Here is a 22,583-nt window from a genome sequence, read left to right as displayed (position 1 = left end):
AGGCCTGATGAGGAATAATATCACGAAGAACACCGAGGGACTGCGAGCATTGATTAAAGAGAACATGGGACTCAGGCCAGACCTGGAAAGAGTTGAAAATCACTCTAGAAGAAACAACCTGAGACTCCTAAATATACCGGAGGCGGAGGAAGGATCTAATATTAAGGCTTTTGTAATAAAGTTGCTATGTGAGACTGTACTGAAAGATAGACTAGAAATTAATCTGGATTGGGAGATACAGCATGTACATCGAGATCCTTTCAGACGGAACATCCAGAGGCAGAAGCCGAGGAAAATTCTCATAAATTTTCTCTCATATACAGTAAAAGAACTAATCTTAACAGCTGCTCTGAGAAATGGTTCATTTTCCCCCATAACCTTTCCTTCTCCATTAGGTCTGATGTGTGTCGAGCTACGGACCAGAAACAGTGGGAGTTAGGTAAAAGAATGGATGAATTAAACAAACTTGGCGCCAAAGCCCAAATAAAATTCCCGGCGATGCTCCGTGTTATTTGGGACAACCAGATGCAAAATTTCTGATCTGTTGAAGAGGCAGATGACCTAATTGCTACTATAAAGAAGAGGGGAGTACCTTGAAAAATATAGTGTCAGATGTAAGATAGGCACTAGACACTAATTTGAGACACTACACTAGTTGTAGTTTTATTCGAATTACCTCCCAAATTATATAGTCGTAGGGTTATTTGTAGCAGTGTGGTGGGTGTAAGGAAGGAAAGGGGGAGAGGTCAGAGATTCACTTTAATATTTCTTCTTTTTTTTCACTTTGGAGATGATTCCCTCCCTCCGGCGGCCCAAACAGGTACTATATGCCTGGAAATCAAGGGAGGGTTCCCAGGGGCAGGAGTGGGAGGGCGGCAGAGGGGAGGGCACTGGGTGGGGAGCAATGGGGATAAACAAAAAAAATATGTCCTCATGTCAGTATTATAATCTCAAGTTTGGACCATAGTCAAAAAATTTGGCAGTGATGGGAGGGAATGACAATGTGCTCCAGGTATTGACTTGGAATGTGATGGCCTCAGATCTGGAGCCAGGCAGAGGATAACGATGAAATATCTCGATGAAAACAAAGCACAAGTTGTAATGCTTCAGGAAACCAATTTAACTGCTAGTGAAAGTAGAGAATTTTATACAAAAATAAGGTGGATACTGAGCTTTGCTGTTTCGCACCAAACAGAATATCGTAAAGGGGTGGCGATCTTGATTAGGAAGGGCTCAGGAATTGAGTTAATCGCCTCAAAAACTGATAGCTCAGGGAGGTGGGTCTTAGCGACTCTTAGATGTGGGGGTTCAGACATAGCGTGCGTAGCTTTTTACGGTCCCAACGTGGAGGACCCACAGTATATAGTAGATCTGCACTTGATACTGGCTGAAGTAGCTATTCCCATAATTATAGGAGGAGATTTTAATACCGTACTGGACCCGTCTCTCGATAGATCCACTTGAAGGAGGGGCAGGCAGGTTCAGGCACCCAGGACAAGGCAGGCCGAGAAACATATGATCTATGACATAGGTTTGGTAGACACATGGAGGCAGTTAAGAGGGCGAACACGGGGGTATACCTTCCATAGTAAAAAAAATACAGCCACTTCTCTAGGCTTGACTACCTACTGGTGTATAGATTGTGGGCTGCGAAACTAAAAGAGGTAGATATATTACCGGGCCATATCTCGGATCAAGACCTGTGGCCTGCATTATTAAACAGCCCCAAACACCGTTCTGTGATCCCATAACCAGATGAGCAGGATGGCGTACCTTTCTAGGAGAGAACTTTCTCTCCTGCCTGGAGCCCATGGGATGCCTTTCAGGGGGTTCCATGTGATCCGTCTGATTTCTGTGAGATGTCTCTTCAAAGGAAGGCAATTAGTCAGGGGAGAAAAGGCAAGTGATTTATGACAGTTACAGAGGAAGTGATTATTAATAGTGAAAGGAAATGTATTTATCAATACAGGAAGTGATCACCAGCACTGGAAGAGAAATGATCACCAACAGATAAAGGGAAGGTGATCACCAGCAGTGAAAAGAGAAGCAATTCTCTGAAGCCCTAATAAATGTAATCATCACACATGAAAAGGGAGGCGGTAGCTACCAGCGCAAGGAGAACCAATTATCACTAATGAAAGTGAGATCACCTTTATTATAAAAGACTGTAATTATCAGTCTTGAAAAAGGATAAATTTGTATCTACATTGAAAATTTACTACAATAATGTGGTATAATTGTGAATAGACGGTTCTAAAGTTAAAGGAAAAACCTCTGTTACTTTAAGGAGTTTAAGGTCATCTCTAGTTAAGGGACTCATCTCTTCACCTATAGAAAGAAGCCTCATCATCCTGTCTAGTTAAAGAGACTCATGCCCACACTAACAGAAAGACGAATGATGGTCCTGTCTAGTTTAAGGGACTCGCACCTACAGAAAGAAGCCTCATAGTCCTGTCTAGTTAAAGGGACTCGCACCTACAGAAAGAAGCCTCATAGTCCTGTCTAGTTAAAGGGACTCGCACCTACAGACAGAAGCCTCATAGTTCTGTCTAGTTAAAGGGGCTCGCACCTACAGAAAGAAGCCTCACAGTCCTGTCTAGTTAAAGGGACTCGCACCTACAGAAAGAAGCCTCATAGTCCTGTCTAGTTAAAGGGACTCGCACCTACAGAAAGAAGCCTCATAGTCCTGTCTAGTTAAAGGGACTCGCACCTACAGAAAGAAGCCTCATGGTCCTGTCTAGTTAAAGGGACTCGCACCTACAGAAAGAAGCCTCATGGTCCTGTCTAGTTAAAGGGACTCGCACCTACAGAAAGAAGCCTCACGGTCCTGTCTAGTTAAAGAGGCTCGCACGAAGAAGCCTCATGGGCCTGTCTAGTGAAAGGGACTCACACCTACAGAAAGAAGCCTCATGGTACTGTCTAGTTAAAGGGACTCACACCTACAGAAAGAAGCCTCATAGTCCTGTCTAGTTAAAGGGACTCGCACCTACAGAAAGAAGCCTCATAGTCATGTCTAGTTAAAGGGACTCGCACCTACAGAAAGAAGCCTCATAGTCCTGTCTAGTTAAAGGGACTCGCACCTACAGAAAGAAGCCTCACGGTCCTGTCTAGTTAAAGGGACTCGCACCTACAGAAAGAAGCCTCACGGTCCTGTCTGGTTAAAGGGACTCGCACCTACAGAAAGAAGCCTCATGGTCCTGTCTAGTTAAAGGGACTCGCACCTACAGAAAGAAGCCTCATGGTCCTGTCTAGTTAAAGGGACTCGCACCTACAGAAAGAAGCCTCATAGTCATGTCTAGTTAAAGGGACTCGCACCTACAGAAAGAAGCCTCATAGTCATGTCTAGTTAAAGGGACTCGCACCTACAGAAAGAAGCCTCACGGTCCTGTCTAGTTAAAGGGACTCACACCAACAGAAAGAAGCCTCATAGTCCTGTCTAGTTAAAGGGACTCGCACCTACAGAAAGAAGCCTCATGGTCCTGTCTAGTTAAAGGGACTCGCACCCACAGAAAGAATCTTCATGGTCCTGTCTAGTTAAAGGGACTCGCACCTACAGAAAGAAGCCTCATAGTCCTGTCTAGTTAAAGGGACTCGCACCTACAGAAAGAAGCCTCATGGTCCTGTCTAGTTAAAGGGACTCGCACCTACAGAAAGAAGCCTCATAGTCATGTCTAGTTAAAGGGACTCGCACCTACAGAAAGAAGCCTCATAGTCATGTCTAGTTAAAGGGACTCGCACCTACAGAAAGAAGCCTCACGGTCCTGTCTAGTTAAAGGGACTCACACCAACAGAAAGAAGCCTCATAGTCCTGTCTAGTTAAAGGGACTCGCACCTACAGAAAGAAGCCTCATGGTCCTGTCTAGTTAAAGGGACTCGCACCTACAGAAAGAAGCCTCATAGTCCTGTCTAGTTAAAGGGACTCGCACCTACAGAAAGAAGCCTCAAAGTCCTGTCTAGTTAAAGGGACTCGCACCTACAGAAAGGAGCCTCATGGTCCTGTCTAGTTAAAGGGACTCGCACCTACAGAAAGAAGCCTCGTGGTACTGTCTAGTTAAAGGGACTCGCACCTACAGAAAGAAGCCTCATAGTCCTGTCTAGTTAAAGGGAGTCGCACCTACAGAAAGAAGCCTCATGGTCCTGTCTAGTTAAAGGGAGTCGCACCTACAGAAAGAAGCCTCATAGTCTTGTCTAGTTAAAGGGACTCGCACCTACAGAAAGAAGCCTCATGGTCCTGTCTAGTTAAAGGGACTCGCACCTACAGAAAGAAGCCTCATGGTCCTGTCTAGTTAAAGGGACTCGCACCTACAGAAAGAAGCCTCACGGTCCTGTCTGGTTAAAGGGACTCGCACCTACAGAAAGGAGCCTCATGGTCCTGTCTAGGTAAAGAGACTCGCACCTACAGAAAGAAGCCTCACGGTCCTGTCTAGTTAAATGGACTCACACCTACAGAAAGAAGCCTCACGGTCCTCTATGTGTCTCCCTGCCAGCCAGGTTGTGGGAATTTGACTGCTGTGTCATGTTGCATGTGCTTGGAGGGTCAATAGCACACAAGAGGAGTGTTGTTCTGTGGTGCCATCAGTGTTGGACTGTGCCAATCACAACCTCGGAGTCACTGTGGAGGAGAGCTTATGCCAGGGCACTTCGTTGTGGGACCTAATTGAGCCGATGGGAAAGTACCCGTGTGGTGAGCTGCGAAGGGTATTAGGGTCTTCAGCATGATCTGGTTTGTCACAACGTGGAGTCTACTGTTCATTTCAAGAGCTGTTTGTTTTTGCCACTTTCATTAACGTTTTTAATGTGTGGGACCTTGCTGTGGCACGTTGCGTGGGCGACCCAAATTTTATTGCACCGTGTGACCCTTGTCATGTGGACTGCACCGCGAGGTGTGGAGCATGGGGAAGGGTGTGCCAACCTGAGGAATCCTGAGAAGATCAAGGCCGTTATTATTACATTCGAATGTTCTGGTCGCGCGCCCCTTACCTTGACACTGAAGCGCATGAGGCGGTTCAACAGCGCACGTCGAAGAATCTTATAGGGTCAAGAATCAGAGTTGAAGCCTCTGATGACGGGCTTCCTACAGGTCTGTTTGGTGCAGAGCTGTTCGTGCATGCTTGTGCCGTGAGCCATTCAGCACTCCCCGCACACACGCGCCGCCATATTTTTTTTTTTTACCAGTGGTCAAAACCAGATAGTTCCCTGACATCCTTTCTTCTCCGTGCATCTGCAAGCTCCTGTGATGAGTCCTGCCTTTACCCTGTACTGTCAAGTACCTGGTCAAGTTGGTGAGACACATTCCACGAATCTCCGAAGGGGAGCCTTAGCACCAGCGGCGATGTCCAGTTTTTTGATGCACAGTTTTCCGGTGCACTTGCAGCGTTGTGTTTCTCGGTCGAAGTCGGAGACGGAGTAAATTCTGACCTGTGAGAGTACTATTTTCGCATGAAGAACCTGGTGAGGTATTTCTAATTCCTGATTCATGGTTTCCTTAGCACTCATCATCACAATGTGCAAAGGTCCAATACCTGCGCTTGCATTTGGGGATTGGAGACATTAGCGATCCTCCTTCCTGAAGACTACTATCCCATCCTCGTCGCCAAAATATGTGTTAGAAAGAAGCAGGTCCAGTTCCATGTTGTTTGGTTAAGTAGATTTATTCAGTAAGATGGTAAGAAGAGAGCCCCACCAGGAGCAGCCGTCCTGCTGCTCGGCCCATCTTCCAACTGACAGCCTCACTCATCCAACATTTTACTGCCACTTCTCACATCAACATTCCACACCACAATCACACGGGCTGAGCAGCAGGTATAACAAAGAACTTGCACCTAAACGGACAGAAAGAAGCTTCATGGTCTTGTCTAGTTGATGAAACTTGGCCTACACCCAGACTTTAAGGGACTCCCACTTACTCCTACAGAAAGGAGATTCATGGTTCTCTCTATTTAAAGGGACTCTTGCCTACACCTACAGGAGAAAGCTTTATGGTCCTGTCTAGTTAAAGGGATTCTTGACTACACTGACAAAAAGAAGTCTCATGGTACTGTCTGTTTAATGGGACTCTCGCCTAAACCTATAGAAAGAGCCTCAGGGTCCTATCTAGTTAAAGGAACTTATGCCTAAACTTATAGAAAGAATCTTCATGGCCCTGTCTCGTCAAAGGGACTTGCGCCTACACCTACAGGAGGAAGCTTCACGGTCCTGTCTAGTTAAAGGGACTTGCGCCTACACCTACAGGAGGAAGCTTCATGGTCCTGTCTAGTTAAAGGGACTCACGCCTACAGCTACAGAAAGAAGCATCATGGTCCCATCTGATTAAATGTCCTTGCGCCTACACTTACCGAAAGAAGCTTTATGTTCCCGTATAATTAAAGGGATTCTCGCCTACACTTAGAGGAAGAACCTACATGGTCCTATCTATGTAAAGGGGTTCGCACCTGCACCTACAGGAGAAACCTTCCTGGTCCTGCCTGGTTAAAGAGGCCTGCGTCTAATAAGCCAAGGAGACTGATTAGATATGCTCCTAAGAGACGCAGTTACCTATAGTAGTGACAACTGTTCCTGCAAAGAAGAAGGAGCTGCTGAAGTCCCAGTTGCTTGGGTTGCTTGAGTTTCCTTTCGGGTTCACGCCGTTCTCCCAGGCTTCCATGATGATCTGAAAGACACAAAGTTTGGTTCATGCATGAGAAGGTGTTAACGGATAATACTTGATTTTAGGATAACTCTGAGGACTCATACCATGAGGTTTGCCGCATCCCCAGAGCTGTGTCACGGTGATTTGTGGGGGTTTGATTCCAGCAGTGCTTCGAGGTCGGTGGCGAGCTGGCTGCTGGTGACCACTTACCGTAACTTTCAGCGATTCCACACCTCTGGGATCTCTGACCAACCATCTGCACCCCAAAGGATTAGGCAAGCATGCATACATGAAGAAAAAGCATGGAGGCTGGACATTTCAACAGCTGTAGAAACACCTGTATACATCTATATACTGCTAATTACATTATGGTTAGCAGCAACTAGATCACATGGGCCTCTACAGAAGAGATGTGATGGTTACAAACCAGCACCTACCTCCCCTGGACCTCCACCCAAATAGGGTGGGTTGTGCAGCCATGACGCCCACCAGTGCACTGCTCATGACTTCACAAGGGACATCAAGGATGACGTCACTAATGACAACATACATTGCATCACCTATAAAGCAAAGCAACATATTTTACATTAAAAATAAATGAAAGGTGTCTGCAGTTCCACTGACAACATCTGCATTTCCCAACAGACGTTTCATTGCATCGTCACACACATTAAAGCAGTTTTATATAGGAAGTGCCACTGTCACCATACAGGTGTACCACATCAAATACATAGAACGGAAATCCTCCTGTAATGACCTCTCCAAGCAATACATATAAATTGTATTATATGCAGTTATAAGGCTGCATTACCACAGTATATGCAGGGCCACCAAATTATGCGGCAAAGCAGGACAAAATTACGTGGCAGGGTTTACTCAATTATGCGGCGTGAAATAGCAAATTATGTGTCATAATGCAGAACATTTGTGATAGCATCAATTCATTGTTTTTTCATTTTTACACATGGTAACACTGTCTGGTCAAAGGTTTCACCTTATTAGTTCTAGCTTCACACCCAAATACAGCCCTTTGCAACTGAAAGATGAACAATCAACTTTTGTGAAGTGCCTTCCACTGCACAGCATCACATGTCCCTGCATTTTGAGTAACTTTTGATCCGTTTGAGCAAGAATTTTTATTGTTAAAATCTGCAATTTATGCACAGATGATGGATTATGTGGCAAATGCAGCAAATTCATAATTATTGGGAAAATTCTACTACCGCATACTCACATAATTCCAGTGGCCCTGAGTGATAGATAGATAGATAGATAGATAGATAGATAGATAGATAGATAGATAGATAGATAGATAGATAGATAGATAGATAGATAGATAGATAGATAGATAGATAGATAGATAGATAGATAGATAGATAGATAGATAGATAGATAGATAGATAGATAGATAGATAGATAGATAGATAGATAGATAGATAGATAGATAGATAGATAGATAGATGTTGGACCTGGCCCTTTTTGCAGGGTCATCCCTAAACTTTTTGCCTTCCTCCTATTTTTTTTCTGACCTGTTGTTGGCTGTTTTATGACTCTGGGCACCTTACCACTGCTGATCAGTGCTAAGGTGCATATGCTCTCCCTATGGTAAAATGTATACATTGATTGGTGTCCATGTTTGGCTTATTTGGTTTACTATCAGCCCCTAGTGAAGTGCACCAGGAGTGCCAGGGCTTGTAAATACAAACGCTGCTGGTGGGCTTGCAGCACTGGTTGTGCCACCCACAGAAGCGGACTAGCAAAATATGTCTAAGGTCTGCCACTGCAGAACCTGCGCGCGGTCTGGTACTGTCGCGCTGACTGCGCAAGTGCCCCCACTTGCCAGTCCCTAAACCTTCCCTTAACTACATATTAGTCACCCCTCTGGTAGGACCAAGGGCAGGGTGCATTGTAGGCATAAGGTAGGACATGCCCTGATGTGTGTGGCATGTCTTAATAGTGAATTACAGCCATTTTCGTTTTTCACTATTGAAGGCTACCTGCTCTCCATAGGCCAGAATGGGCTGCTGGAATTACTACACGCTGTAATCCCAGTGGACTCATAGAGCATGGTAGAAAGTCAAGTTTAGTATGCCTGAACTCAGAATAATAAAATACTTCTTTTAGTAAAGTTTATTTTAATATCCTGTGTTTGTAAATACTACTTTTAGAAAGTTAGTATTTACTGACCTGGCCATTTCAGTCCGCCTCTGCTGTGTGTGTGTGAGTTCTGCCTAGTTACAGTGGGGAGCAGGGCTGGGGAATTCCAGGAGACAGGCTGGCTGCCAGGTGGTGGGTAGAGAGATTACACCAGGATGGGTGGGAGGAGTACACCTTGACTCTGAATAGACCTGTGCTCTGCCACCACAATGCCGGCTCCGCCCCCTGTGGAGCGGCTGATGTCTCTGCCCTGCTGCTGAAAGGAAAGAGCAGAGTCACCACAACAAAGTGCACCAAAACCGGACTGAGCCAGGCCCAGGCCCCCTGGCGACAAAGAACAAAAGAAACTTGCTATAAAAGAAGGAGCCCTGCTCCTAAGAAATCAGATCCTGTTTGCGCCAAGAAGAATCTCTGCCAGAAGAGAAGGACCTGGAAAAGCTGCATGGAGGAGTACTGTCTCTAAGCCTGAGAGACTGGCCTGTGGTGGGTGCCTTGCTGCTGAAGGAGAGGAAAAGACTGAAGAAGAAACTTTGATTCAACTTGTGCTCATCAAACAATCTCCAAGGGCTTGCTTGTGAACTTGCCCCCTGAACTGCGCCCCAGGAACAGTGGGCGCTACATTTCCCCTGGAAGAAGAGAAGCTGCTGGAGGTGATTCTGCAAACGCTGACCCCAGAGAAACTGTGTGCCCCTCATCTGAGCACCGCGACTTCTGCCACCGGGGCTGCTGTGAGCACAGTAAAGGCCTGCCTGCCTGGCCCGAGCACAGCAAGCAACTGCCCCCTGAGCCGTAGCTCGCAAAGTAAGGAAGAGACTGACCAGGCTCCAAGCGCCGAGCCTCTGCAACCCCTGGCCGTGGAGATCCCTGTAAGGACCTGCGACGCACTGTTCATCACCTGAGCTAAGCCGACAGTGCTGCGACGCGCTAGAAATCACCCCCTGCCTGCCCCTCCTTCTCCCGACCTCGTTGTGTGCCTGGGAACGTCCTGAAGCGCCCCACGAAGCATCGCCGCCCACTGACCACGAGGGACGACAACGCAACGTGGGACACTCCTCTGTGGACTCCTGAAAGCCTCAACAAACATTGCCCCCAAAGAACAAGGTACCGTAAGCTGCAGCGCCTCTGTCCGCAGCTCCCTTCGCTGTGTACGGCGCCATCGTCCCACTACGCTTCACCCGCGTGAAGCGTGAGCTTTGGAAATGTGCGAACTAGCTGTACGAGGCGTCCCGACAAAGGTACGGCCCGTACAGCATTAAATACATAGACGGTGCTCACGCGGGAAGCGTGAGGTTCGGCAAGAGGCGTACCGGACGTGTACGACGCGTACCTACGAGGGTACGGTCCGTACGGTTCACGTCCAGTGTACGCGTGCTCACGGGAGAAGCGTGAGAAACGGAACGACGCGTCCAAACAGCGGTACGAAACCTTAGCACTGATCAGCAGTGGTAAGGTGCCCAGAGTCATAAAACAGCCAACAACAGGTCAACTTGCACCATGTCATGCACTGCTTATTACATCACTCATGATATGTTAACTAACATCATTCATAGCATCACTGATGACATCTGAAATGACATCATTGATGACATTACTACTAACATCAGCTAGTGAATGTGATAATGTCTTATAGGCAAGGCATCTGGGATTATGCGGCAGGTGAGGACCAAATTACGCAGCAGTGTTGACTACATTATGGAGCACGAAAAGGCAATTTATGCAGAGTAATGCAGTATATTATGTGATAGTATTACTTCCCTATTTTGTCATCTTCACACAGATTAACACTGTCTGGGCACAGGCTTCACCTCATCAGTACTATTTAACTCCCATATACACAACAAACATCAGAAAGGGAACCGTCAGCTTTCGAACAGGGCCTTCCACTGCATGGCAACACGTTTCCCTGCAGTTTTAAAAACTTTCAATCTGTTTGAGCTATAAACATGTCTTGGTTAAAATCTAAATATAATGCAGCAGATGATGGATAATGTGGCAAAAGTAACAAATCTATAATTATACGGAAAACTCTGCCTATAGGCTTTGTGGACTTGGATGAATTCAGCAAGCTACACCTGTGCCCAATTTTTTATTACCAATCAAGTGATAATGGACATAACATTTGACCTCGTGCTGGACACACCGCATATCTACCAGATGCCCACATCTGGAGGATGTTACTCTCTTTTCACTGGTATTCCCCCACCTAACAAACAAAATGCATCCACAGACTTTACTTTTTTTGTAACTTGAACACCCTCCAAAATGAGCTGGTACTCTATTCTGCTTACTGAGATTACACCGACTTCACATGACCCGCAATTTTAAGTCAGAAAGTTGACAGGTATGTAATTGCCACTGATGAAATACCTTCTCCCAGGCCCAAAACAACCCCCTGTAGTTTCGTAAAATATGCAATACACCTCCCTGAGATTACCACAATCGCATCCAAGTTTAGAGCCATACTTACAACCACAATGTGAGTTAGACCATCACTAAGTGGGCACCCCTACATTCTAAACAATTTAACAATCTGCAATAGCTGAACATATTCAGTGTGTCTCTCGAAATAAACAGATTCACCTAATAAACACCCTCTTTTGCTTCTCATTTGTCTACGGCGCTGCTGTTTTAAAGGGACCCGTGCCCAGACATCCACTGCTGGATAATCTGTTGTGAACAGAAGATTTTTCTTTTCTCAGACATTTGTGCAACATGCTGTAGCTTTAAGCCACAACCCACTTTGAAACACACCTGTGCAACTCACATCATATCTACTCTTGTTTAAGATGGAATACTACCTGCACCCGGAGCTTTACTGCTTTGTATACTGTGCACCCTATAACCCATGGTTACAAAGAGATGTAGACATGGGTTAGTGCCCCTCGGTACGTATGCCTGAGGCGGGGGTAACAAGGAGAAATGTCTTTATTTATCCTCCTTATTTCCTCATAACTTGTGTGCTGCATTATGCAACACAGACCCCTTCCTGCAACAAATCCCACCCTGACCATAACACAGGGACTATTTCAGCATGGCGCAAAGGTGCCTGAGTTGGCGCTAGGGAGCCTCAAATGCAAGGAAGCAGAAGTGGGCCATCTCTTTGAAGATTAGGAGCAGCTCTGCTCTCCCCAGGGGGTGCGATGCAGCGCAGCAACTCTGCTGGCTTCTTGCTGCGTTTCACCGCTTCTTTGTAAATGTGCCCCTTGATTCACGTCGACTGTGCACCGATTTCGGTGTTTTTTATTTAAATTGATCCCACCCATTGGTCACAGGATATTCCATTTTGATTGGGCGAGTCGTTGTAGATGCTGATGAGTTACCTTGAAAGGGTGTTATTGAATGAACTCCATTCAGTCTGGTGCGGGGACCTTTTTCCCACGGACCATTATTTTGGAAATGTTGCTTCCAGGTGACGAAGTCAGACAATCTATGACAAAAACGCATATTGAATAAGAAGGGTAATGTCACAGCCGGATGGGGTCAACCCTGGACACCACCGTACAAATTAAGGTTCAAAGGGGCATATATCAAGCACGGCGATAATGGGCTTGATTTCCCATAGAAGCCCATGTTCTGGCGATAATTTTAACGCCGTGCTTGATAATATGCCCCAATGTTCTCAAACTGTTAAGAGGAGATTACACAAAGCCTGCGTTTACTCTGGGGACCTGAATGCGCCAAATTATACGTATCGCTACTGTGTTCTTTTTATCATGACCCAGACATGTTTCACTTTCCTGCCAGTCAGCCCTAAACCTGAATTTATTCTGTCAACACTAGATGGCAGCATTGACTAAGGAATACACATAACAGCACGCTGTTCCTGATTGTGGCACGCATAGAGGGCCCGATTCACAGAACTAACTTAAGACAAAATCCTAAACTTACTACCATTTACGTATTCACAGAAGGCACTTACTCCCTTCGGTATTCACAGAAGTTAGGAGTCCAAACTTTAGGACTCCTAAATGCCTTCTGTGAATACCGAAAGTCTTAAAGTTAGGATTTTTCTCAGTTTAGGAGTCCTAAAGTAATGATATATTATAATAATTATAATTTGTATTATTGCTGGATTATTGTTATTATTAATAATAATATCAGTAGTAGTATTAGTATTGTAATAATTATTAGTATGATGTTTCCATTATGATTATCATCATTATTATTAATGATAACATTATTACTATTATTATGAATAATGGTTTAATTCTTATTATAATTAATGATATTATTATAATTAAAATTATTAAGAACGGTATTATTATTATTATTCCAACTCTAGTCTGTCAACATGTTTCGTGCGTCTAGTGGTCAGGAGGATCCGTGGCGCTTCGTCACGACAGGAATAGTGAGTGAACCTTCCTACACCACAAATGTGTCAAAAGTGGTGCCTTTGAGTGGGACCTACTTTTGGATGTTGGTTTTCCAACCTCATTCGCGGGAAACAGAGAACGAGGGTACGTGCGATGACAAGATCGCACACAGAAACCTTTAGCACGCCGGAGCGCAACACCTTTGCCACACCCTAGGGAGTACTTTTACCTCCAGTTGGAGGTTGGAAAGCCAACATCAAAAAGTAGTTGGACCCTAAAGAGGGGACTCACACCAGACTACCAGGGTACTTTATGACCCCAAAGGCAGCATTCTCCTATAAAGATTTTTACTGACAGGGCGGTCCAGTTATTAAAAATAGTTGGTGGCCTCCCTGACCAGTTTTAACCCACATATCACACATGAGATACCACCCCACCTACACTCTACCTTAAATTCATCAAAAGATCTCCACCAAAGTGATCCTTTGGGGAACCCACTGTGAATGCTGCACCGGCCCAACGAGGATCAATGGCCCTATCCTGGCTGATGACGGCTGATAGCCAGAAACCGGTCCTAGGATGCTTCATTCCGGTCCAGGGAAGACATGGCTTGGCAGTTCCGGCTGGACTGTTCCCATGAGGCACAGGGTCAAGACTGATTTGCATATGGCCATGTCTAAACTGGGGTGGCGTAGTGGGCAAAAGAACGATGGATTTAACCCAGATCTCTTGACTGGGGGAGAATGTCTGCATTGTCAGCATTCCGTCCATCATTTGTTTGTTGTAACGCTTTTCGCCCTAAGTGGGATGGGTATTCCCAGACGTGGGACCCGTGCTCACTACGCCACTGGAGTCAGCTATCCTGTCTGTTGACGGCTGATAGCCAGAAACCGGTCCTAGGATGCTTGATTCCGGTCCAGGGAAGACATGGCTTGGCAGTGCGGGCTGGACTGTTCCCATGAGGCACAGGGTCAAGACTGATTTGCATATGGCCATGTCTAAACTGGGGTGGCGTAGTGGGCAAAAGAACAATGGATTTAACCCAGATCTCTTGACTGGGGGGGAATGTTTGCATTGTCAGCATTCCGTCCATCATTTGTTTGTTGTAACGCTTTTCGCCCTAAGTGGGATGGGTATTCCCAGACGTGGGACCCGTGCTCACTACGCCACTGGAGTCAGCTATCCTGGCTGATGACGGCTGATAGCCAGAAACCGGTCCTAGGATGCTTGATTCCGGTCCAGGGAAGACATGGCTTGGCAGTTCGGGCTGGACTGTTCCCATGAGGCACAGGGTCAAGACTGATTTGCATATGGCCATGTCTAAACTGGGGTGGCGTAGTGGGCAAAAGAACGATGGATTTAACCCAGATCTCTTGACTGGGGGAGAATGTCTGCATTGTCAGCATTCCGTCCATCATTTGTTTGTTGTAACGCTTTTCGCCCTAAGTGGGATGGGTATTCCCAGACGTGGGACCCGTGCTCACTACGCCACTGGAGTCAGCTATCCTGGCTGATGACGGCTGATAGCCAGAAACCGGTCCTAGGATGCTTGATTCCGGTCCAGGGAAGACATGGCTTGGCAGTTCGGGCTGGACTGTTCCCATGAGGCACAGGGTCAAGACTGATTTGCATATGGCCATGTCTAAACTGGGGTGGCGTAGTGGGCAAAAGAACGATGGATTTAACCCAGATCTCTTGACTGGGGGAGAATGTCTGCATTGTCAGCATTCCGTCCATCAATTGTTTGTTGTAACGCTTTTCGCCCTAAGTGGGATGGGTATTCCCAGACGTGGGACCCGTGCGCACTACGCCACTGGAGTCAGCTATCCTGGCTGATGACGGCTGATAGCCAGAAACCGGTCCTAGGATGCTTGATTCCGGTCCAGGGAAGACATGGCTTGGCAGTTCGGGCTGGACTGTTCCCATGAGGCACAGGGTCAAGACTGATTTGCATATGGCCATGTCTAAACTGGGGTGGCGTAGTGGGCAAAAGAACGATGGATTTAACCCAGATCTCTTGACTGGGGGAGAATGTCTGCATTGTCAGCATTCCGTCCATCATTTGTTTGTTGTAACGCTTTTCGCCCTAAGTGGGATGGGTATTCCCAGACGTGGGACCCGTGCTCACTACGCCACTGGAGTCAGCTATCCTGGCTGATGACGGCTGATAGCCAGAAACCGGTCCTAGGATGCTTGATTCCGGTCCAGGGAAGACATGGCTTGGCAGTTCTGGCTGGACTGTTCCCATGAGGCACAGGGTCAAGACTGATTTGCATATGGCCATGTCTAAACTGGGGTGGCGTAGTGGGCAAAAGAACGATGGATTTAACCCAGATCTCTTGACTGGGGGAGAATGTCTGCATTGTCAGCATTCCGTCCATCAATTGTTTGTTGTAACGCTTTTCGCCCTAAGTGGGATGGGTATTCCCAGACGTGGGACCCGTGCTCACTACGCCACTGGAGTCAGCTATCCTGGCTGATGACGGCTGATAGCCAGAAACCGGTCCTAGGATGCTTGATTCCGGTCCAGGGAAGACATGGCTTGGCAGTTCGGGCTGGACTGTTCCCATGAGGCACAGGGTCAAGACTGATTTGCATATGGCCATGTCTAAACTGGGGTGGCGTAGTGGGCAAAAGAACGATGGATTTAACCCAGATCTCTTGACTGGGGTAGAATGTCTGCATTGTCAGCATTCCGTCCATCACTTGTTTGTTGTAACGCTTTTCGCCCTAAGTGGGATGGGTATTCCCAGACGTGGGACCCGTGCTCACTACGCCACTGGAGTCAGCTATCCTGGCTGATGATGGCTGATAGCCAGAAACCGGTCCTAGGATGCTTGATTCCGGTCCAGGGAAGACATGGCTTGGCAGTTCGGGCTGGACTGTTCCCATGAGGCACAGGGTCAAGACTGATTTGCATATGGCCATGTCTAAACTGGGGTGGCGTAGTGGGCAAAAGAACGATGGATTTAACCCAGATCTCTTGACTGGGGGAGAATGTCTGCATTGTCAGCATTCCATCCATCACTTGTTTGTTGTAACGCTTTTCGCCCTAAGTGGGATGGGTATTCCCAGACGTGGGACCCGTGCTCACTACGCCACTGGAGTCAGCTATCCTGGCTGATGACGGCTGATAGCCAGAAACCGGTCCTAGGATGCTTGATTCCGGTCCAGGGAAGACATGGCTTGGCAGTTCGGGCTGGACTGTTCCCATGAGGCACAGGGTCAAGACTGATTTGCATATGGCCATGTCTAAACTGGGGTGGCGTAGTGGGCAAAAGAACGATGGATTTAACCCAGATCTCTTGACTGGGGGAGAATGTCTGCATTGTCAGCATTCCGTCCATCATTTGTTTGTTGTAACGCTATAATGAAGCATGACATCGCTTTGGGATGTGTCAGGACAACATGAAACAGTCCTGCTGACTGCCACCGTGCATATGCCTGAGTCCTGCACAACCTGTCGATGTCTCCTCTTTCTCTTTAGGAACAGTAGCCCTAATTTTTGTTTGTGACATAAACCTAGGAGCACAGGCACTGGACCTCTCATCCAGCTCCTAGCCCCCCACCTTGTCTCTATAGGAAATCCTTTGGTACATTAATGCTAAAAGCAGACAACAATTTTGGTAAGTGCAGAGGGGAAAAAATGGTGGACGAGAAAAATGATTTAAACAACCTCCAGGTAGACTCTAATTTTATTTTTGCATCCAATGGGTAGAAAGCAGTTCAAAGAGCGGGTATTATTTCAACCCAAGGGGAGTGGTCAACATGTTTCGGCCTGGATCAATACCCCCAACAATGATGTGTTATGGCACCCGCACCAACACTCATAGGATTTCTAGGACAATATAGTGTAACCAGGTACAGTGAACGCATCAAGATCTACACACCACCTGGTTAAAATACCGTCAAGAATATATTGTTATATATTTAGCTATATTTTTATTGGGTGTGATTTATAAATATTTTTGTGATGTAATATATTTTTTGTTAAAACATCTTTATTATGTTGTTTAATGTTCATTTAAATGTTTTGTTTGATGTAAAAAAACAAGTTACTTTTATGTTTATTAATGACAATTTAATTATTTTGTCAATATTATTGCAGTCGATATTGTGTGAGGTGATTTTTTTGACTAATCATATGTTTATTTAAAGGTAATATTTCGGGTTCTGATGCTTTTATTTTCGATATAAGTATAAACATATTTTTTCTGTAGCAATACTTTTGTTATCATTAGTTGTAGTTTTGTTGTCAATGATATTTAATTTCCAATATTTTTGTATATCGATATTGTGCGCATTGCTATTGTGCCATGGAACCATAACAACCTCCGAACCCAGATGTTCAGTGGAAGGGATAAAGACCTCAGACCCCAGATGTCCAGTAGAAGGGATAACAACCTCAGACCCCAGATGCTCCATAGAAGGGATAAAAACCTCCTCATAGTCCAAATGTCCAGTGAAAGGAATAAAAACCTCAGATCCCAAATGTCCAGTAGAAGAGATAAAAACCACAAGCCAATGATGTCCAGTAGAAGAGATAAAACCCTCCTCATAGTCCAGATGTCCAGTGTAAGGGATACAAACGTCAGACCTGAGATGTCCAGTGGAAGGGACAAAAACCTCAGACCCCTTTTGTCCAGTAGAAGAGATAAAATCCTCAGAATATCTATGTCCAGTAGAAGGGATCAAAACCTTAGACCCCAGTTGCCAAATGGAACAGATAAAAACTTCAGGCCCAGATGTCTAGTTGAAGGTATGAAAACATACTCATAGTCCAGCTGTCTTGTAGAGGGAATAAAAACCTCAGATCCCCAATGTCCAGTGGAATGGATACAAATCTTAGACCCCCCCAGACGTAAAGTAGATGGGATAAAAACCTTGGACGTATAGTAGAAGAAATAAAAACCTCATACCCCAGATGTCAAGTAGAATGGATAAAAACCTCAGATCCCAAATGTTCAATTGAAGGGATAAATACCTCTTCATAGTCCAGATTTCCAGTAGAAGGGATGAAAACCTCAGACCCCAGATGACCAGTTGAAGGGACAAAAACATTAGACCCCAGATGACAAGTTGAAGGGATGAAAACCTCCTTATAGTCCATATGTCCAGTGGAAGAGATAACATCCTAGACGTCTAGTAGAAAGGATAAAATCATCAGATCACTGATGGCCAGTAGAAGAGATAAAACCCCCAGATCCCAGATGTCCAGAGGAATGGATAAAAACCTTAAACCCCAGAAGTCCAATGGAAAGGATACAAACCTCAGACCCCAGATGTCCAATGGAAGGGATGGAAATCTCAGATCCCAGATGCCCCATAGAAGTGATAAAAATCTCAGATCCCAGATGTCTAGTGGAAGAGATAAAAAGCTCAGATCCCAGATGTCCAGTGGAAGGGATAACACCCTCAATTTCCAGATGTCTAGTGGAAGTGGTAAAACCTTCAGCTGTTCAGTAGAAGGGATAAAACCTCACATCTCAGATGTCCAGTAGAAGGGATAAAAACCTCAGACTCCAGATGTCTAGAAGAAAATATGTCTCTTAATACAGCGAGTGCCTTAAATTTGGCTTGATTCTCTCAAGCTCATGACCCATAAAAATTACAAGCCATCTGCCGCAGGGAACTACCTGTACCTCTCTCTTCACCAGTATGTGCACCTTTCTGTTTATAAATGTGAGGTGCTCAATGTGGATTATTACAGCTCCCGTTTTTAGGACCAAGCACGCAGCTTTACACTATTTATAGTACTCTCCCTCTGAGGCGGTCTTCTTGATGGCCTTTCCCAGTGAGCTGTCTACTGTCTTCAGCCCATGATTTACCAAAAGAAATCTCTTGCAGGACACCTCCTGACACGACTTATGCTCTGGTGTGCCTTGCATGGCTCCTCCTGATGTGATTTATGCTCTGGTGTGCCTTGCATGGTTCCTGCTGCTGCGACTGATGCTCATACATCCCTTACATGGCTCCTCCTGATGCGATTTATGCTCTGGTGTGCCTTGCATGGTTCCTGCTGCTGCGACTGATGCTCATACATCCCTTACATGGCTCCTCCTGATGTGATTTATGCTCTGGTGTGCCTTGCATGGTTCCTGCTGCTGCGACTGATGCTTATACATCCCTTACATGGCTCCTCCTGATGTGATTTCTGCTCTGGTGTGCCTTGCATGGCTCCTACTGCTGCGACTGACGCTCAGACATCCCTTACATGGCTCCTCCTGATGCGATTTATGCTCTGGTGTGCCTTGCATGGCTCCTACTGCTGCGACTGATGCTCATACATCCCTTACATGGCTCCTCCTGATGCGATTTACGCTCTGATGTGCCTTGCACGGCTCCTACTGCTGCGACTGATGCTCAGACATCCCTTCCATGGCTCCTCCTGATGCGATTTATGCTCTGGTGTGCCTTGCATGGTCCCCCCTGAAGATAGAGTTAAGATCAGATGCTATAGGCAGCAATATTGGCATAAGATATAAAGCAGTGTTAACTAGCCATGTGGCGCGTCTTGCTCAGCCATGGGGTATGCAGATGAAATACACCACACGGGAGCTGCAGTCAGTCCTTACCTCATTCTTCAGCATACACTCACACACAGGACATTATGTCATGTTCTTTATGACCACACCCTGACACCTCCTCGCCTATTAGGCAGTTCCTGTACAGAGTCCGACCCTACAACCACAGGGTCCTAGTGCGCATAGTCTCAATATGCTACACCATGCATGTCCCACCAGATGGCGCAGTGAAGTGAAAGATGCACAGCTGTGGTGAAGGCTTTCCCCAGGCCATGAAGTGGTCACTGAGACTAAGAGAGCACAAGCCTTAACCAGCTCCAAACATCCCTGTGTGTAAAGCCCTCTAATGCCTTCTGGTCGAGTAAGTACTACAAAAAACAACTGATACACAATACGATACTTCAAAAGTGATGCACAATACTGTACTTCCGAAGTGATGCACAATACCCCGCTGTAGAACAAATGGACAATACTGTACTTCAGAAGTGATGCACATTAACTTATCTGCAGATCTGATGCACCATACCTTTGTTCAGAACTGATGCACAATAGCGTTCTTCAGAAATGGTACACAATCATCTAATGCCGAGCTGATGCAAATGTTCCTTCAGAACTGGTGCACAATACTCTACACCCAAACTGATGCACAACATACTCCTACAGAACTGATGCACAGTACTGTACTCCAGAACTGATCCACAGTACTCTACTGCTGTACTTCAGAAGGAATGTACAACATACTCCTTATGAACTGACACACAATACTTGTGAGAAGCTGGCCTGGTATATGATGTACACTAATGTAAGTGGGCACCCTGCACCAGTCCAGACAACCCTTCTGGTGATTTAAGAGGTCTTAGACAACCTTAGAAAACCCTCTAAGTGGTAGCTATGGAGAGCAGCCTTCAGGCTTAGTCCAGAAGGAGTGTAAAGCAGCTTGTTTTACCAGAACACAATTTTATATGTATAGATTAAGTGAAAAAGAACCACACAAAGTATTTATAAAAATATTCATTTTTATATAATACTCTCTAATACGTTTAAATATCTCCTACCCGGAGATATGCACACTGCTTTGCATAGAAATCACTGTAAATAGCACGAAATATACAGTGGACCCCAGTGGGGGACCAAACCATATATTAAGAAAGTGGTATAAGAATCACGACTCGGGTCAAGACAATATTGAGAGGACATAGAAGTGCCGGGCCCGCAAGGAACCACCCAAGGTGAGCAACTAGTAACCCCATGGAGATCGTGTGCAGTGTGGGAACACAACCGCGTTCTCCGTACAAGTCAACAGTTCGATTTTTAAAGATTAAGGACCCTTCTCAATGCATTCTGAAGAAACCCCGTGGAAGACAGAAAGATGGAGAACCACTCCACCTGTGGATTTCCCAGTACCCACATTACCTACACCAGGGAAGCCGGGTGCATAGGTGTGAAGTGGTGTCTGAAACCGCCGTTGAACCCAATGGGGGACTTCAGGAAAGTGCCGCTGCTGGCGAAGGAGAAAGTGTTGGTGGAATCCGAAAATTGATTCTAGTTGAGAGGTACCTGCAAACAGAGGGGACAAAGTCAATGTCATTCAGGAGTGACCAGGAGGTCTGGAAGACGAATGGCCACCAATGTCGGGAGTTGCAGGAGGGTTGACGAGGACCTTGACTCTGCAGCTGTGAGGACCAGGCGACACTGAGGAAAACCAGGAGCTGTGCACAAGCTGTGCCACGTCAGATGTCGATTTCTGAGGGGTCGGTGTCAGGTGGGAGCACCAACAAGCCTTGGCAAATGCAACCCACGCAGAAGTCAAAGAAGGTGCAGTGTCTGGACCACCAATGTCCAGGGGACTCACCACAGGCAGGGGAGTCAGGGCAGGCCTGAGAAATCAGGAGAGTCCACAAGAAGTAAAAGTGACCCTCAAAGGGACCCAAAGGCCGGAGGCACTGGAATCGCGAGAGGACCTCAAGTGGCTCACCAAAAGATGAAGGCCACAATGCAATCGATATTGTGTGGCCGAAGATTCTGGTCACTGGAGATGCTAGAGGTTGGGGCTACTTGAAGCCCGAAGATCTTCTTGGAAGTAGGGGTGGGCGGACAACTCCATTCCGCCGACGGAATGTGCGGAGATTTGCCCCTTTCGCCTTCCATGATGTAGGCAGAGAAACAGGCAAATCACCGCACACTCGAGCGGAACGGAGTTGGCCTCCCGTCCGCCTCCCGCCCGCAGTATTAAAACTTTAACAAAACATTATAATAACAATTTAAATCACCTTACCTTATCGGCGGCATCCCCGGGCTTCCCTCTGTCTCCATTGCGACTTCTTCTGGAAAACTGCACATGCGCCGGCGCCCGCGCATGCACATTCCTCCTATCGGGTGACTTACAGGTTTTAAGTGCAGTGACCCTAGATATAGGAAACCTATATCTTTAGTAAGTAGTGGTAGCACCCCCTTACACAGGCTGAAATGGCAGGCCTGTAGTTACATTTGGAATGGTCTCTCATGGGTGGCATAATGCATGCTTCAGGCCATGGGAGACCTCTGGGGTACCTACGCTCTGGGTACCTTAGTAAAATATACTGCAGACTGATGAGCGTACCCTAGTATCCAATCTGTAATGTACCTAAGTACTGAACATAACAATTTAAGGGAGAAGCAGAGAGACTGGTGTTCTGATTTGCAGGATCCTAGTCAGACTAGTCAAAAACAGCTTAGCACCAGGCAAAAAGTGAGGGTAACCATTCAGAAGGATCCTACCTTCCTACAGTACGCTACTCCAGAACTGATCAACAGTACTCTACTCAGAACTGATCCACAGAACTCGACTCCAAAACAACTACATATTACTGTACTCCAGAACAGATCCACAGTACTCGACTCCGAACTGACTTCAGAAGTAATGCATATCATGCTCTTCCGGAACTGATGCATAGCACTGTTTTCTAGAACAGATACACAGTA

At 46.2% G+C, this 22,583-nt stretch overlaps 1 protein-coding gene across 1 annotated transcript in view; it reads right to left on the bottom strand.

Annotated features, from left to right (window-relative positions):
- Positions 1-22,583, bottom strand: part of KCNK16 (potassium two pore domain channel subfamily K member 16) — a 75,496-nt gene that overhangs the window by 23,626 nt on the left and 29,287 nt on the right. The window contains exon 2 of the mRNA XM_085609113.1: positions 6,535-6,649. Coding sequence (XP_085465239.1) covers positions 6,535-6,649 — 115 coding nt within the window. The remainder of the gene's footprint in view (positions 1-6,534; positions 6,650-22,583) is intronic.

The sequence above is a fragment of the Triturus cristatus genome, chromosome 6 (genome assembly GCF_964204655.1).
Source record: "Triturus cristatus chromosome 6, aTriCri1.1, whole genome shotgun sequence".
Taxonomy (NCBI): domain Eukaryota; kingdom Metazoa; phylum Chordata; class Amphibia; order Caudata; family Salamandridae; genus Triturus; species Triturus cristatus.
This window is presented reverse-complemented; position numbering and strand designations above follow the sequence as displayed.